At 35.5% G+C, this 16,820-nt stretch overlaps 1 protein-coding gene across 5 annotated transcripts in view; it reads right to left on the bottom strand.

Moving 5' to 3' along the window:
- GRIK2 (glutamate ionotropic receptor kainate type subunit 2) overlaps positions 1-16,820 on the bottom strand; it is a 370,969-nt gene that overhangs the window by 79,943 nt on the left and 274,206 nt on the right. For 4 of the 5 annotated variants that reach the window (XM_027631774.1, XM_027631770.1, XM_027631780.1 and 1 more), the window contains 2 exons: positions 14,447-14,565; positions 10,496-10,713 (listed from right to left, as the gene is read on the bottom strand). In XM_027631774.1, the coding sequence (XP_027487575.1) occupies positions 10,496-10,713; positions 14,447-14,565 (337 nt within the window). The remainder of the gene's footprint in view (positions 1-10,495; positions 10,714-14,446; positions 14,566-16,820) is intronic. The other variant, XM_027631786.1, reaches the window with a different exon arrangement.

Below are 16,820 nucleotides of genomic sequence, written 5' to 3'. Positions count from 1 at the left end.
AAGGTTGCTCATATGGCAGGATCTCACAAAAAAAATGGTTGAATCAAGAGACAGCTCACTGTGGAGAATTGTTTCTGAATCACATTCCCAGGATGAGTCATAGATCAAATTTTGCAAACTTTACATGGCTACTTGGTGATAGATTTATTTGCTTTGAAGAGCAAGACAATTTTTTTTCAGGCTGTGATAGTTAAAAATGTTCAGATGTCCTCTGAATTTCCTAAACAAACCCTACCTCTGAATTATGTCTTTCATACAGAATTCTGTTTGCAGTTGAAGGTTGCTCTGTGATCTAGTTCAGTTCCTTTTCTCACCTTGCTCAAGATCTAAAGACAGACATAAAGAGAAAAAAAGCTGAAAAGAGAAGAGAAAAGGCAAGTATTCTCACCCTGCCTCCTGGGGGAAAGCAGCAGGAGGAGAGAAAGGTGATAAGGCTAGATAGCAATTAGGTTATGCATTTCTGAGGAAAAAGCCTTGCAATCAGAACCCAGAGTTCAGTAATTTTCTTACAGCTGATCCTGTCAGCAGCATCACTGCAGGCCCTGAAGAAGCCAGAAACTGAAGGGTACCAGGTGAGAGAAAGGCAACAAAATGGGTTACCAGTTAAGATAAAACCTATACTAGTACAAAAAGAAAACAGATGTTCTGGAAGTGTCAGTAATTTCAATATGTTATTTTCTCATTGTCACACCTTCAAATGTCTAGGCAACATAACTCACTTTCCAAAGGATGTGTATTTCCAGGCCTTCACACTTAGCAGGCAATATAGTATAGTCCTGCCTTGTAATGAGACACTCCACTCACATCAGTTCTAACACTTTAGCAACCAGAGCAGCTTTCTTCACAACTGAAAAGTGAAAATGCAACAGCAAAAAAAGATTCATTTTCAGCTGGATCAGAAAACTGAGTTGATTCTTGCCACAAACGATGACAGGTAAAGCCAACAGAGCTTGATTCTGAAGGCGAGAGAAGAAGTTGGACTACTCACAGTTAGTCTGGCTTAAGCTGATCACAAAACAACACAAGGAAGCTATTGAGAGAAGCAATTTGCAGTAATTAGTAGTGATTAAACTCCATCTGACTTTAAACAAAAGCAAACGGTGTCATGGGGTGCATTGGAAGAGCATTCCCAGTAGATCAAGGGAGGTGATCCTGCTCCTTTACTCAGCCCTGGTGAGGCCATATCCGAAGTGCCATATCCAGTTCTAGACTTCTCAGTACAAGAGAGACATGGAGCAGGTCCAGAGGAGGGCTATGAAGAGGATTAAGGGGTTGGAGAATCTCTCTTACAAGGAAAGGCTGAGGGAGATGGACCTGTTCAGACTCAAGAAGAGATGAATGAGAGGACACTTCATCACTGTGCATACATATCTTAAGGGAGGATGACAAGAGGATGGAGTCAGGCTCTCCTCAGCAGTGCCAAGCAATAGGACAAGTATCAATGGGCAGAAACTGATGCACAGGAAGTTGGATATGATGAAGAACTTTACTGTGTGGATGACAGCATTGGAACAGATTGCCCGGAGAGGTTGGGGAGTCTCCTTCATTGGAGATATTCAAGAACTATCTAGACACAAATCTGTGCAACATGCTCTGGGATGACCCTGTTTGAGCAGGGAGGTTGGACCAGATGAACCACTGTGGTCCCTTCCAACCTTACCCATTTTTTGATTCTGTGATTCTTGTCTTTGGTGACTTCACTATATATATCCTCCAAAAAAAAAAAAAAAGATACTCAAAAGGTTTCTGTTAACTACAAAATGATTTTTCAAACATCTAGATTATAACATACCTCTGGATCAGCTATATTTGATAAAAATTCTTGGTTTTTTCATAGAATCATAGAATCATAGAATCATAGAATCAGCTGGGTTGGAAGGGACCTCCGAGATCCACTACCGCAGTAGTTGCTAGACCATGGTGCTAAGTGCCACATCCAGTTTCTTCTGAAAAACCTCCAGGGACAGAGAATCCACTACTTCCCTGGGCAGCCCATTCCAATGTCTGATTACCCTCTCTGTAAAGAAATTTTCTAATATCTAACCTAAACCTCCCCTGGCACAACTTGAGACCATGCCCTCTTGTCTTGCTGATAGTTGCCTGGGAAAAGAGACCAACCCTGGCTACAACCTCCTTTCAGGTAGTTGTTACCAGTTTTTCCTGGTAAATAATCCACACAATTTAGAACTTAAATTATGGTTTGGGAAATATTTGCATATCAGGCTTGACTTTCTAAGGACAAATGTAAAGTCAATGAGTTATTTTTTTTACCCTATCTGGGCTCTTATGTCTTGTGTCCTGTATTTCTATCCAAGTGGAAATTAGATCTTACTATATTTTATCATACCTTACACATTGAGAAAGATTGATTTTACTCAGACAAACTCCATCATGTACCTGCTATATGGAACATTAATGCATGTGCACTGATTAATACATTTCGTTGTCGGGTGTAATTTTGAAAAATAATACAAATTTCAACTTCTTATTGGTATGTTTATTTTAGCTCTATGTTATATTCACATTCGGAAATACTTATGGAACAAGAAAGTCAGATGTGACCATAGGTTAGCCCACCTGAGAATTCTGTGGGGAGACCAGCATAAAACTTTTTTCCCCTTCGAATATTTGGGGTAAGGCAGAAAAAAATACTGAACTGTGGAAAATATTAATTGATTAAAAAACAAACCAGAATTTTCCCAATGCCAGCATTTTATTGATTTTTAATATTTCTCTTTGACTTCCATTAAAAAAATAACTAGTGTGTATCCAATTCGTATGTTAACAGCTTATTTCAATATTTTACTTCTTTTGAATGTCTAATCTTGTTTTTACAAGACATTTTTTTTTTTGAGAGGACACCAAAAAGCATTTGTACATGTTTTATCCATTTCTAAGATCTGTAGGCTGAGACAGATGTAAATGATAAATCACTCCTGTGATTTTGGAGTATAATTGAGTGTTATTCAGCAGCTTATTAAGAGTGCTTACTGATGCCTATGGATTTTTTTGATTTTTAGCTTTTTCCAGATTTTAGAAGTAGCTGTATAATAGCTCACCCTTTAGCACAGTAGTTTACACATTTACCCAACCCTGTTTCCCCAATCCGTATCAATCTCTCTAAATTTTATTGGCATGTTTAGACTTCCCTCAAGGTGGGCCTTCATTCTGTTTGAGAACATTTGCACCCTGGCTTGAACAATAAGATACCACACAGGCAAAGCAACCTTCAAACTCAGAATTTTGGAAGAGCTCCAAGGACTGGACGTGCTGTGAGGAAGAGGAAGATGTTGAAGAGGGGGTCCCAGAGCCCCCTGCCTCAATTTCCAGAGGGGTATGCTGAGGGGAGGATCTCGGGGGTGGATAGATCTGGGATTGATTGGGATAATACCTTAAATTGTGGAACCTCGTGGACAAGGTAGACTCGTCATGTGTATTCCTGTGGGCCTCCAGCCTGAGATTAAAGGACCTACTCTCTTTATCTTATCTCCTACACTTATTTGGCCAGGAGTCTCTTTTTCTGCGGTCTCTTAAGGCAACATTACTACCTAGATATATGGCATAATGCGTATATGGTATATCTTTGTAGAAATGTAAAGCTGACTAGTCATTGTGTTCATCTTCTTCAGTTCCCTGAGAAGAAGGAAGGGTCAAGACAGCCTAAGACCATTGTCCTCATACCTAGAGAGTTATTTGGAATGAAGTCCGTTATGTGAATTTGTTCTGCTTTCTACCTTCAGATTCAAAAGAAAGGCAATTCCCCTTAAGGAACTTAATAGTATCAAATTTATTGTAATTTCTTCTATTTAGAATTCAAATACACTGCTCTTCTGCTTATAGTCTGTGTTAAAACATCGTATAACCTACTTACCTTTGCCTAACCTCCTAGAACTTTTACAGAAATTAATAGAAATCAGTGAGGCGGAGATGTTTTGAGATCTCTGGACAAAGCCTATATCATTCTTGCAGGCTCTGCTATAGCAGATTAGGTTCTTATAAGTGCATGGAGTAACCACAGACCTTGCTTTACAGATTTGCAACTATGGCTGCATATTTTGTACACTAAAAGAAGCAGTGATTAACTGAGTAGTGTTCCTACAAAGCGAGAATAATCGTAGCAAATGGGCAATGATGCGTTTCAACTGTATATTTTTCTAGCAGTTATGTCCAAACCAACAGTTTAATTACCTAGGTAGCCTCATCTCCTCGGATGGTAAGATTGATGGGGAGATAGACAACAGGTTAGCAAAGGCATATAGTGCTTTTGGAAAACTCCATAAAAGAGTATGGCGTAATAAACACTTGAAGAAAAGTACCAAGATCAGTGTTTACAAAGCCATAGTGTTGTCTACTCTCTTATATGGTTCCAAATCATGGGTCATCTACTGCCACCACCTGCGACTCCTAGAACGCTTCCATCAGTGCTGTCTCCGTACAATCCTAAGCATCCACTGGTCAGATTATGTGAGTAATACGCCTGTTCTAGAACAAGCAGCAGTCACAGGCATTGAGGCCATGTTGCTGAGAACACAGCTGCACTGGGCAGGGCACGTCTCAAGGATGAAGGACCACCGCCTCCCTAAGATCTTGCTTTATGGTGAACTTGCCACTGGCTACCGCAAGAGAGGAGTCCCAAAGAAAAGATACAAGGACTCCCTGAAACAACATCTCAGCCTTGGCCATATTGATCAACATAACTGGTTACTCTGACCTCAAATCGGGAGGCCTGGAGGTACACTGTCTTTAACACTGCTGTTTCCTTTGAGAATGCACGCAGGATCACTCTCGAGGAGAAAAGACAACACAGAAAGAATTGTGCCTTGCTGAATATACCACCTAAGGAGTCTTTCTGTTGTGCCTTTTGCAACCGGACTCGTCTATCTCATATTGGCCTCATTAGCCACCAGCGTGCTTGGAACAAATGTGGATAGAGCCTTCCTAAATCTTTGTTCGCGAAACCCAGCCATGGTGATGATGATGATGATGATGATGATGATGATGATGATGATGATGATGTCCAAACCATTATGATCAAAAATAAGTAAAAAAAGTTTGCATGGTATTTATATTTTATTCCCTTTTTAGTTAAAAGTGCCACATGTGTTTTCAAGCCTGTATTTGTTACACTGAAAAGCAACTTACTCATAAAGTGAAATAACATTAAATCAAACTGAACATATATCTGTTGTATCTACTTCCAGTTATTTTAAAGCATTATCCAGATTAGTACATGGAGGCTTAGACTCAAAAGATTGTTTTGCATTGGTCACCGTCAAGTCACTGGATATTTGAAAGTCTCACAAGTGGTGCTTCTCTCATCTTTCGCTTGCAACAATTCCACCAAATAATTAATACACACTTCTAAATTTCATGATATTTCATTTGAAGCATTCAGCTAAAGGTTCTCTGTGTATATATGTCCATGTGCTTATACATGCATATTTACTTGTTCAACAGAGAAATATTATTTATCTATTACAGTGTTTGAAAAATCCCTGAAGTTATACTGGCTTTATGCATGTCAGTGCCAACCTCGCTCATGATAAATGAATGACATTCATACCTTTATTCTTTCTGCTATTCTTTCATTTATGTCAGGGGATCTGTCCCTTGTACTCCAGTTGCAAGCAGTGAGAAAATTCCCCTACAACTCCTTCCTTCATCTTTAAGACACTATTTCTGATACTTTACAGTGTATAGGTAGAGCCTAATGTTATTTCCTTCAACAATAGGCAAAGAATGTGGAAGAGTAATATAGACCAAAGGCTGAACAGTTGCTCCCCAAAATTTCCTCAGAGAGGTGGCAGCAAAATATCTAGGGTAAAAGGTGAGGGTGTGGGGGGGGAAAGAACAGTGATTTAAAAGGGTCAGCAACATAGATTTTTATAGGGAGAAAGCAGTGCAGGAAGAAATTAAATAAATTGTAGAAAAGTACAGCTGAAGAACAAAAATGGGTCCTGAAAAAGAAAAGGAAAGAAACCAACAAATGTGATAAATAGAATAGTCAGTCTGCGAAGCCCAGCCATGATGAAGGTGTGGGAGTCAGCTTTCCTGAAGTGGTGCCCTGTCTGCCTTTCACCAGACTTAGTTCTCTATCTGTCTTTCACCAAGTGATTTTGAAAAAGATGCATTCCCTTTTACTGCTTCAGCTTCCTTATCAGCAAAACAAGGATATAAAATACACATCTCACAGAGAGCTGAGAAGACCTCTAATTTGTGATATAGAAGCAAAGACAATAATCTACTGCTATTAGAGAATGAAAAATTACTTTGTTTTTTACTATTTAGTATGCAAATGTAACCATAACTGAGAAAAGTTCCATTCTGCCTGATACAGTACAAAAACATAGAAAGAAAATAATTCTAACATTGAAAGTTACAGATAGTAAAAATTATGGGGAAAACAAAGGTACATGACAACTTCACCAAAAAAAAAATCTTAACGTTGTAGACCACACACAAGCACATGCACTGAAGAAGGTTTGTTGCCTGTGATGATGCAGAAGTGTAGTACAAATAGAAGCAAATATAGACCACTGAAATCAGAGGCAATGAAAAATCTGATTTTTTTCATCTGAGAACAGATAGTGTGAGATCATTGCCTTTTGTGAAAATAATAAATGCTTTTTATTTTATTTCAAACAGGAAGCAAGAGAGGCTACTGAAATTTGAGGGTGGTCAATGGTGACAAAAGCAGCCAAGAGAAAGGAAGAGAATTTAATAACTAAGAAAAAATCCATAATTTGAGAAACAAAAAAAGCATGTATCAGGAGTCAAAACTACTAGCCTAACAGCAGATATGGCTTAGAATTTACTTTTACATATCTTTCTTTCTAATTCTTGGACAATACTAAGGTTTTCTTTGTTGTTCCCAATGGAGTAGCCCACCAGACCCACCAGACATGTAACGGACCTGTAAAACTATTTCTTTTCCATACTCAGACCAGATAAGTAGATGTTAAGAGGAGAAAGCACTGAAATATTCCTTTGCTTTCTGCTTCTAAAAAGAGTTGTAATGTATGTTTCTTAGATCATGAGGAGGCAAGAGATGAAGGACGTAATAAACCCCTGAAGACAGCATTCTCCTTTTTCATCAGAGCTATTTCACAGGGATGTTTGACTCACAAGGATAACAATATTTTCAACACATATCCTATGTGCTCTTCAAGCTTTTACCTTCAGGAGGTTATAATCTAGCATTTTAGTGAGCAGTTACCCATTTAGGTTCTCTTTCACAATAGACTCTTCTTTGTTTTAGTGTCACACAGCTTTGGCCATGTTCCACGTTTTTTTAAGGAAATAATTCAATGGACTGCTATATAGCTAATTTATGCAGAAATTACTGTCAACCTCATGGGCAGCTACCGAGGCTCACTGTGATTGGAACTAATAACTATTACCAAGATATGATAATTTCATTTAACATTAGGAAACCATCTGGTGCCTTTATTTCTTGTTGTAACATAGTGCCACTGTTTTACTCAATCCACTCTCATTAAAACAAGACAAAGTAGCCAAGGAAAAACATACACACAGATGATAAATTTAGTCTCTCAATCATCTTCCTGCAACCCTCACTCCTGGAACTAATTCTCTTAGATTTTTGAAGTAGGAGGGGACAACTAAAATCTAATTTGAACTTCTGTATGATGAAGGCTATCTATTTCATGGAGTAGCCTCTAAATCAAAAGAGTAACACTCTTGGGCTATGCTGTATCTGTCTTCCTTATAATGGCTGCATGTGATGGATGAATCCAACCCACTCCTAGATAAATTGTATCAGTGGTCAATTACTCCCACTCTTAAAAATATGCACCTTATTTTGGTCTGAATTTGCCTAACTTCAGCTATGAAACGTTGGATCTCCTTATGTCTTTTTCTGCTAGATTAGAGAGTCATCTACTGTCAAAAGTCTCATTCCCATTAAGGCACTTACAAACCATGATCAAGTCACTTCTTAACCTTCTCTTCAGCAGATTAAACAGACCGATCTTTAGCCTCTAACTGCAATGCTTATTTCCAGACCTACAGTCATTCTTTCACCTTTAATGAATATTTTCCAATTTTAAACATATTTTCAAAGTGTGATCACCAGAACCGGACACAATTGTTCAGTAGTACTTTCCTTAATGCCATATAAAAGGCAGTGTTACTTCCCACTTGATATTCAGTTGTTTATGCATCAGAGAATACAATATATACCATTTAAGCCCATTTTATCGGATTTTTTTTTAAGTACTTTTTGTATTATTTAGTATATTCCGTTAGTTATTCAATTCTAGCAGTACCTTTTAAGGCAATTCCGCTTAAAGTCTTATTTTAAAATATTTTCTTGCATTTTCTTTTTTTTTCATGCAAGGAAATTACATTCCTGAAGCAATTTTCTTATACAAAATAGAAGTATATTTTAAAAACACAGAAACAGAGATGTACTATGTTGACCAGAATTATAGTATTCCACTTTCTGATAACTCAACATCATTAGGTAAATATATTAAATATTACAGTAAAGTTTACTGTAATGTACTCTATACAGATGTTTTGGTTTATCTTTCATGGAATACATATTTAATTAGTTTGTATTCCTTGCACAAGTAGCTTTAGTGAATAGCATTTACATCAAAAAACTCTAATGTCCACCTGGAAGTTGCTTCAGACACTAAATGAATCAATTCATTTACTGTTCTATTTGAGCATGATTTTCACTTATTGACTAATCTGCAAGAGCAGTTGTAGCTACTTCTAATGCCTAAGTTTGGCTTAATTTTAACAGGTAAATAATATCAATTTATTTATATACTACTATATAAGACAGTAAACAACAGAAAAATATTTCAAATCATTTGGTTGCTTGCTGGAACAGAAGTTCTTAACTACTGATTCATTTTCATGTCACAAAACACTTACTAATCATGATCTGTTCACACACAAAGTCCAGAAAATATGTTTTTTCAATAGAATAAACCTTAATTTGACCTAAACTTTATCAGTTAAATAAAGAAATCCTGTGTTTTGTTCTAATTTCTCTTTTTCATACATAGCGAAGGAGAAGAATTCATTACTGTAATAAAAGCAATACTAAATTATGTGATCTGACACCATGATTATGTTGTGTGTAAGTCTAGGTTATTTCAACGGCAAACAAACATCTTCAATGCAGGATGTGCAAATGCTATTTCAGCAGTAGTAAGTCCTCTCTAGTTCTTGGATACAATATATATAAAATATAATATACACAAAGTATATCTAGATAAATGGAAACAGAAGAATAAAAAGAGCAGAAAGGAATAACTGTGCAGAAAAGTGACTACTATAGTAATATGCAGAAGAAAAAAGCATCCAGAGAAAGAGAGATAGTCTCTGTGCACTTAGAAAACCCACAGAAAACCCACAGATTATGGGCATACAAAACAAAGTAAAAGGAGTGAATAACATAGAAAATTAAGGATGTTCTCATTAAATAAGGAAAACTAAAAATTAGGAAGAGTGTGGAAAGAAAATCACTGCTAATCTAAACTTGCTTTCTTATATTTTAGAGCCCACAATTTGAATCTGAAATAAAATAAAATCGAAGTTTTCTGCCAGACTAAAATTAAGTGAAAGCCCTGTAGTGTTTTCTTGTAATTCAGTAAATATCTTGTGTCGTCTCTTTATGTCTTGAGACATAAATAGTTTTGACTCTTTTAAAAACCTCAGTCTTTAAACTTTCAATGATGTTACTTTTAACCACTTCACATATTTCCTGATATGAAGAGACCTCTAACTGATTAGTTACTTCTATCAGTTTCATCAGTTTGCCTAATTTCAAATGCCAGCCAACAGAGAGTCAGAACTTTAGGTGATAGCATAATAACTCTTAAAACCAGAGTTAGAGAACAAACCATCTTCTATCACTTCATGCATAATTCTCACTAATTTAAGTCCACTTACATGCTTGATGAAGCTAGAAGAAAAGAAAGATTTCTCTCTAATACAATAGCATATTTCACTATACTTCAAATTGAATTGTCTTAGTAACAGGTTACAAGGAACAGAAAAACTGGAATAATCTGAGCTTTTTATATGAAACCCAAATTTCATTCAAAAGTTTCTCAAAATTGCAGTGTCCAAAAGTCCAGCCGCTAATACCCTTAATGTTACTTGAGAAAAGACTACAACTACATATAATGCTGCTGAACTAAAACTACAAGTTTTGATCCATCAAAACTTATCTTGTACACAGTTATAGGAGATCTGAGCAAAGTGTTCAGCTTTATTCATGTACTTCACTGCTATAAATTCAATTCTTTAAAAAAAAATCATCAAAGAAACTGCCTTTTATTTTCTATGAGAGATTTTGCATTTGATTCCTTTACTGTCTTGCTAATCCTCAAAAAGAATAGTTTTTCAGTTGCTTTTGACAGTAGTAGGAATCAAACCTCTTACCCCTCAACAAGATGCAAAAACTTTACCCCACAGTCAGGATATAACATCTTGAACAGAATATAAAGCTTACCTTGAAGAAAGTCATGGTTGCTCCATCTTCAACTGCCCCATACTCAATCTTTGTCTGCTTGGCCAGATCATCAGCAGAATCAATAGGGGATTCCATACGTTCCACTGTCAGAAAGGCGGCTAGGTTAGCAGTGTACGAGGAAATGATGATAAGTGTGAAAAACCACCAAATGCCTCCCACTATCCTGGTGGAGAGGGCTTTAGGCATGAGCTCAGAACCTAACGAAAACCAGGGGAGAAAGGTGAAACTGATGCACAGAAAACAATTAATAAGTATTCAGCACTTTTTGCCACAGTGGGGAGATGGAATCACTGTGCAAAAAAATCTTTCAGCTACAGGTTTACATGTACTGCTTGTGCAAACACACACGACTGAAATAAAAAATAACTGGTTAAACTTATAAACACATCTTTTTGTAGCTATGTGGGAATCAAAAGATAGTAATGGGAGATTCAGTGATCAGTGCTGTTTTAAAATTTATAAACATATATATATATATATCTCATTGTGAAAAAAAAGCCATTCCTTGAACTTGTTTTCCAGAAAAAATCCTGGATGGACTGAACCTCCAGTACTAATATTGAAGCACTCATACAGTTCTTTATCTTGACAGTATTAAAAAAAAATTATATAAGTATTTTGTATAAAACTCACTTGCAGAAACAAAAATAAGCCACTAAATAAGGGACCAGATATGAAATAAAATATTTTATATCTGAAATAAAAAATCTGAAATGTATTATAGATATGCTTTTGACTTTTGTCTTCTGCATTGCTGTAAAGGATTGTTTAAATTAAAAAAAATAGACATCTCCCATCTCTATGGTTAGCCCCATAATTTCATATAAATATAGGTGGCTATGCCACCCACTTCAATTCGATAGACTAGCAATAAAAACATTAGACTGCTATGCATAAACTAAATAAAGATAGATTATAATGCATTGCTGGAGTTGCCTGCTCATGGCACTAAAGAATGGAGGGGGAGACAAACACTGTATATTAATTTGCATAATTTTAATGCTAATTTAGAGTCTAATGAGACAAATTGAAGTACATAAACTACGCTTGTGCCAAATTACTAAAAATAGGAAAAAATGAAATTCAATCTAATATACAATCACAAATATTTATTATAAATGAGAATGGATGGATTTTTTCCAAAATGTTATAACTAAATGGAATGAAATTTCTAAGGATGTCAAATAAACAATTTCCAGCTTCATTCTATAAGCTTCATGTAAGATCTTTTTGTGTCTGAAAACTTGTTCCAGTTTTACCATATCTGCTATAGCCCTTTTGGTTAATTGGTTACTACTCTTGCTCTTTAATCTCCTGGGTAAAATGGAATGAAGGCAAGATGGACTATTTTATTCCTGTTAAATTTTAGTGTTTATATTGAATTAGTTAAGGAACTGGTCCAGCAAGGTAACACATCTTCAAATAGTTTAAAGATTATGTCAAACTTCCAAAGTCAATGCAAAAAAAAAGAACAGAAGGATTGAGGGAGGTAGGGAAGGAAGAAGGGAGGGAGAGAGGAAGAAAATCAAAGAAAAGGAAAAAAAGAAGTGGTATCATAACTGGACTACTGTATTCAAAAACAGCCCATCTTACCCTGCAGTTCATCTTACCCTTGCTGTTTCAAACAAAAAAAGGCTGACAGACTTGGACATGACAGCCAACTCCAGCGTCAGATTCTGCCTAGAATTCTGCAAGGAAAAAAGTAGAAAAGTACCTTTCTGATGTAGTTGCTCCTAGGCCCTGTTAGTCAGACACTTTAGACACCATAACACTAAGAGATTTCCCAGTAAGATCACCATCATGAACTCTTTTCAATTGCTCTTGTTTCATTTAAAAACCAACACCAGTAAAATCAGATAGGACTGGGAAGAAAAGAAGAGTGGAAACATTCGCCGCAGTTGCCCCAGTTACCACGAGTTCGTACCTTACCAAGGACTGAAACCGAGTGCCACCTGGGCCAGTGAAACAGAGCCTGGTCAGGGGCTGACTGTCATGTACCCAAGGTAACGTCATGTCCAGCACTATATCCCACAGTTTCCTGGGAGTGAGGGGTGCCAGCAAGACATGTATGAGTTCCCTCTATCATGTACCCTCCATCACTAAGCAAACGTTTTGTAAAGAAGCAGCACTTAATAAGTTAATGTGAATATTGCCCAAGCACTTTTATACTGTTTCTAATGGAAAGTTACGGTTGTTAGGTGAGAACTTTCATGCTTGTCTAAAAGCATACTTTTAGATGACTTCAAGGTTTTGGGAATTTTTTTTTTCAAGCAGTCATCAAAATCAAGACTGATAATTCATCCTTAGAACGGTGCCTTCAAAGTTTATTAAAGGATGAACTGAGTAAAAGAAAAATAATATAAGGCAAGGACAGAGACTAGTTTTCCTTCATGGAAAACTATTATCCTCCAAAGACATCTTTTAAAATGAAGGTTGCAGGTTTTGTTCTTATTTTGATTGTCAACAAATGTTCAGATGCTAGGGACTAAAATACCTTTTTCTTGCTAAATGATGATGCAAAAACCTAATTGTTTTCCCTTCTCTGGAAAGAAGAAGCATACAGCCGCATAAGGAATAAAACTCAGCATTGATAGTGATTCTGGCAATCCTCAGAACTGTGAATGGAATTCAAATATCTACTTTCGTTCAGTATTCCTTTTTTTGATAACTTCTTTGAAAGCAATTATTATCTTACATATTTGGGAATGATGCTTCAACTATATAATTTCTTGAAAGGTATATTGACAACTTAGTTGATACTAAATACTTAGCCAACTACAGCTGTATTTTTATTTCTGATCTGGAATCTTGATTTCTTTTACCCATTAATTCATGTTTTTCTGAGCATAGTACACTTTTTGCTGAGGTCTTAGAGACTTTTCAAGCCTAGCAACATACATGAAAGAATATTTACTGCACTTACAGGAAAGCTCCATGAATTCATTTGATGAGTTAAAAACAGTATTTATTTACAGTCGGTGTACTTATAATGGGAAGTTCTAAAAATGATTGCACAGGTATATCCATTAAAACAATTATACCAATACCAATCTTTTTATATGAATTTTTCAAAATATGCAATGGTTATTTTTTTCCAGAAAGTCATTCCTTTTAGTGGTTCTTCAAAAGGACTAACAATCCTTATACTGTACTGCCCAGTGAAATGTCAGAGCAAAAAGCTGAATCTGTGCTATTCAAATGTGCCTGAAATTATGTGACTGTGTCCAAATCCTTATGGAAAAGCGTAATAAAATCGTGATATATTTTTATGGATCTATGTATTTGGTATACTTTCAAAATAAAAGGAATATGGTAAGGAAAATTACAGATTTTGACTTAAGGATTTTACTAGGACGGTGCCAGTTAAAACTGACTGTTGGTTTTACTCTGAGCAATATGACTACTTAGCTACCAATTTTATCGTCAGTGATGACATCAGTTTCTCAGTGCATGCATTGTATAATATAGACTGTTTATTTAAATTTTTAACAATGGTTATTCTGATTTTAAAAACATAAATTGTAGTGAAAAGAATTAAATCTCTTATATTTACCATTTTATTTTACAGGTACTAGCTACTAGATAAAATGTGTCTGTTATTGAAAGGTTTCTAGACCAAAATTAAACAAATGAGAGATTTTTACATTATACTCTTGCCTGACAAAGATGTACTCTTTTTTACATTGTTTAAATGAAGGTTCGTTAGGTAACGGACAGATTAGCTCATTTTCTTATGCAGTAAGTCTTTGCTGTTTAGGAAATAAACTAAGAGTTATGATGTACTTTTAAGTTTTAAAATTTATATCTGTCTTCTGATTTGTGGCTACATGCACAGAGGTACCCATGCAAATGACTTGCGCCAGAGAGCTGTTACCCCCAGCAAAAAGTGGGACATGGCGCCCAAGAGAAAGAGCAGACTGAGTCGTATACCTTGCTGCATGAGAGCTCCAACTCCAAACCAGAAACTATTTAGCAAGGTAAAATTGTTTTCCACCACGTCTGAATCAGGGTTGCAAGGATGTGGATTATACCACTCATAGGGACTAAACCTGTGGTAATTGACAGAAAAAAAAGAACAGATTTAAAATGCAGCCAGCACAAAGTCTATCCGGCAAATCTGCTGCAAGAGAAAAACAAGAAAGGTTATAAAGAAAATAGTGATTGAAAGTTTTTACAGTATGACTGCATTATGCTCAACAACAATATTAAAAGATAAAACAACATTAAATATTCACATTCTTAACTATTGTTAATATTAATGAAGTTGTATACAGATTGGCTCTGAAAGGTTCCAAGTGCCACCTGTAAACATGAAAGTGTTTAATCTTCTATTAACATCAATAGAATTACAGACATTTGGTACCATTTAGTATTAGGTTCATATAAACACTGTGTCAGTATTTTGCATTTTGAAAGAAAATACAAAATGTATTAAATCACAGTAATTAACTAGAAAAAATACATTAAGCAAAGGGTTTTACTCAGCAAAATTGCAAATAATGAATATAAGAGAAAACAAATAGTTAGCAGTAAAAGTGATATTGTTAATCACCAAATAAGGGTATTAAACTCTATAATTCACAGAAAATTAAAATAGCAAATTAAAGGGATTGCATCCTGTCCTGTGAGGTGCACAGTAGCATCCCTGGAAAGGCTTTCCAAAAGAAGCTGGGGACATGCACAAGCACCTTGCAGGGTCAGGCTCTGAGAAAAGAAAAGAAAAGAAAAGAAAAGAAAAAAAAAAAAGGAAAAGACAGTGAAATTAATTATCTCAAAAAATAGATACAAGGAAGATAGTAGAAAGATGCACAAGTCTGGCAATAGATTACAAGCAGATTATATACAATCAATCTGTTTTAACTCATGGCTTTGCAATTGCTGCACATTATGATGGGTTCATATCTAAACGTTACTTTATCAATTTTAGCTAAAACAAGCAAACATGTCTAGATAAATTATTCTTTGTTACAATTTCTTTCAGAAATGAAGAGACTTTCCGTTCTCTCTTCCTTGTTATACCTTTACAGAGCATTAAATTTAAATTCCACTGTGCAGAATTCTAATCATTTGAGAGATTTAATCATCATGCCTGAACTTGGAAACACACTGTTGATAGGGACTTTTATTTTATGCTTAAATTATGTCTTTAAATCTTTGATAATGAATACAAGTTAATGTACATGCATAATATATTTGAGAAGAAGAAAAAGAAAATCGCTGCAATACAGTAGAATGGAACCAGCACAAGAAAGCACCACAATAATTAATAGTATTACAGTGTTTAATTATTAAATCAATATTAATATGTTTTCATAATTTCTCAAATCATTAAAGCCACTCTGTTAAAAACCATGGGATAGGCAGCCTTTACAAAAGAACCCCTTTTCTAATGTATCTTATAATCAAAGCTATCTGAATAATGCATCTGTCACTTTGAAAAATGCAATTTTCTACGCAATAATATTTCAAACACATTATAATACAGAAAACCAAATGTTTCACATTTATGCTCTTCATGTAATGTTAAAACACCTCTCATCTTAGAAGTGTGTACTTGACAAAGAACTGTTTCATTTGGATTTCCAAAATAATACTGATATGCTGTTCAAAAATGTAGATTGGATTCTAATTAAATATTGTGACCTGAATTCTTCTATTACTTTGTAGTAAAACTACATCAGAAGTTTGCCATCTCATTAAAAAGCTAATTCATGTCATGCTGTTGCCAATCTGACAAAATCTGTAAACCAAACACTCCATGAAGCTGAAGCAGGTTTTATATTCTTTTGCTGAGATATATTTGAAGATTAAATTCCAAAATTTATTTTTCATAGGGGGACCATGTTTGCTAGATAAAGCCAACATATTTTAGAGATTCAAAGTAAATATCAATATGCAAATATTACTTTTAGTGATTGCAACATTATTGAACAATATAAAATGTAACTTGATAGTTTTACCTTTTTGTCCTGATATCTTATCTGGTTGGATTATTTTTATATTATTATAAAGAGCAAAAAAATTGTCCATAGCTTCAAAGAAAGTCAAAAACAACCTGACACACAAGCTGGCTTAAGGAAAAAGAAACAGTGCAATCTAAATCCTGGACTCAGTCTAGGGCCAAGTCATGTCCTGTAGTTTTAGAATTCTCTATTTTTTTAATCTTCAGTCCACAGCATCAAATATAAAATGTCGGGGGTGGGGTTTTATGGATCCAGAGGAGTGTTTAAAATGGCATTAAAAAAGAGAAGAAGAGAAGAGGAGAGGGTCGGAGAGGGTCGGAGAGGAGAGGGTCGGAGAGGAG

The sequence above is a fragment of the Corapipo altera genome, unplaced genomic scaffold (genome assembly GCF_003945725.1).
Source record: "Corapipo altera isolate COAL_440 unplaced genomic scaffold, ASM394572v1 2b, whole genome shotgun sequence".
In the NCBI taxonomy this organism is placed as follows: domain Eukaryota; kingdom Metazoa; phylum Chordata; class Aves; order Passeriformes; family Pipridae; genus Corapipo; species Corapipo altera.
The sequence above is the reverse complement of the archived record's forward strand: the minus strand, read 5'-3'. Positions and strand labels throughout refer to the sequence as shown.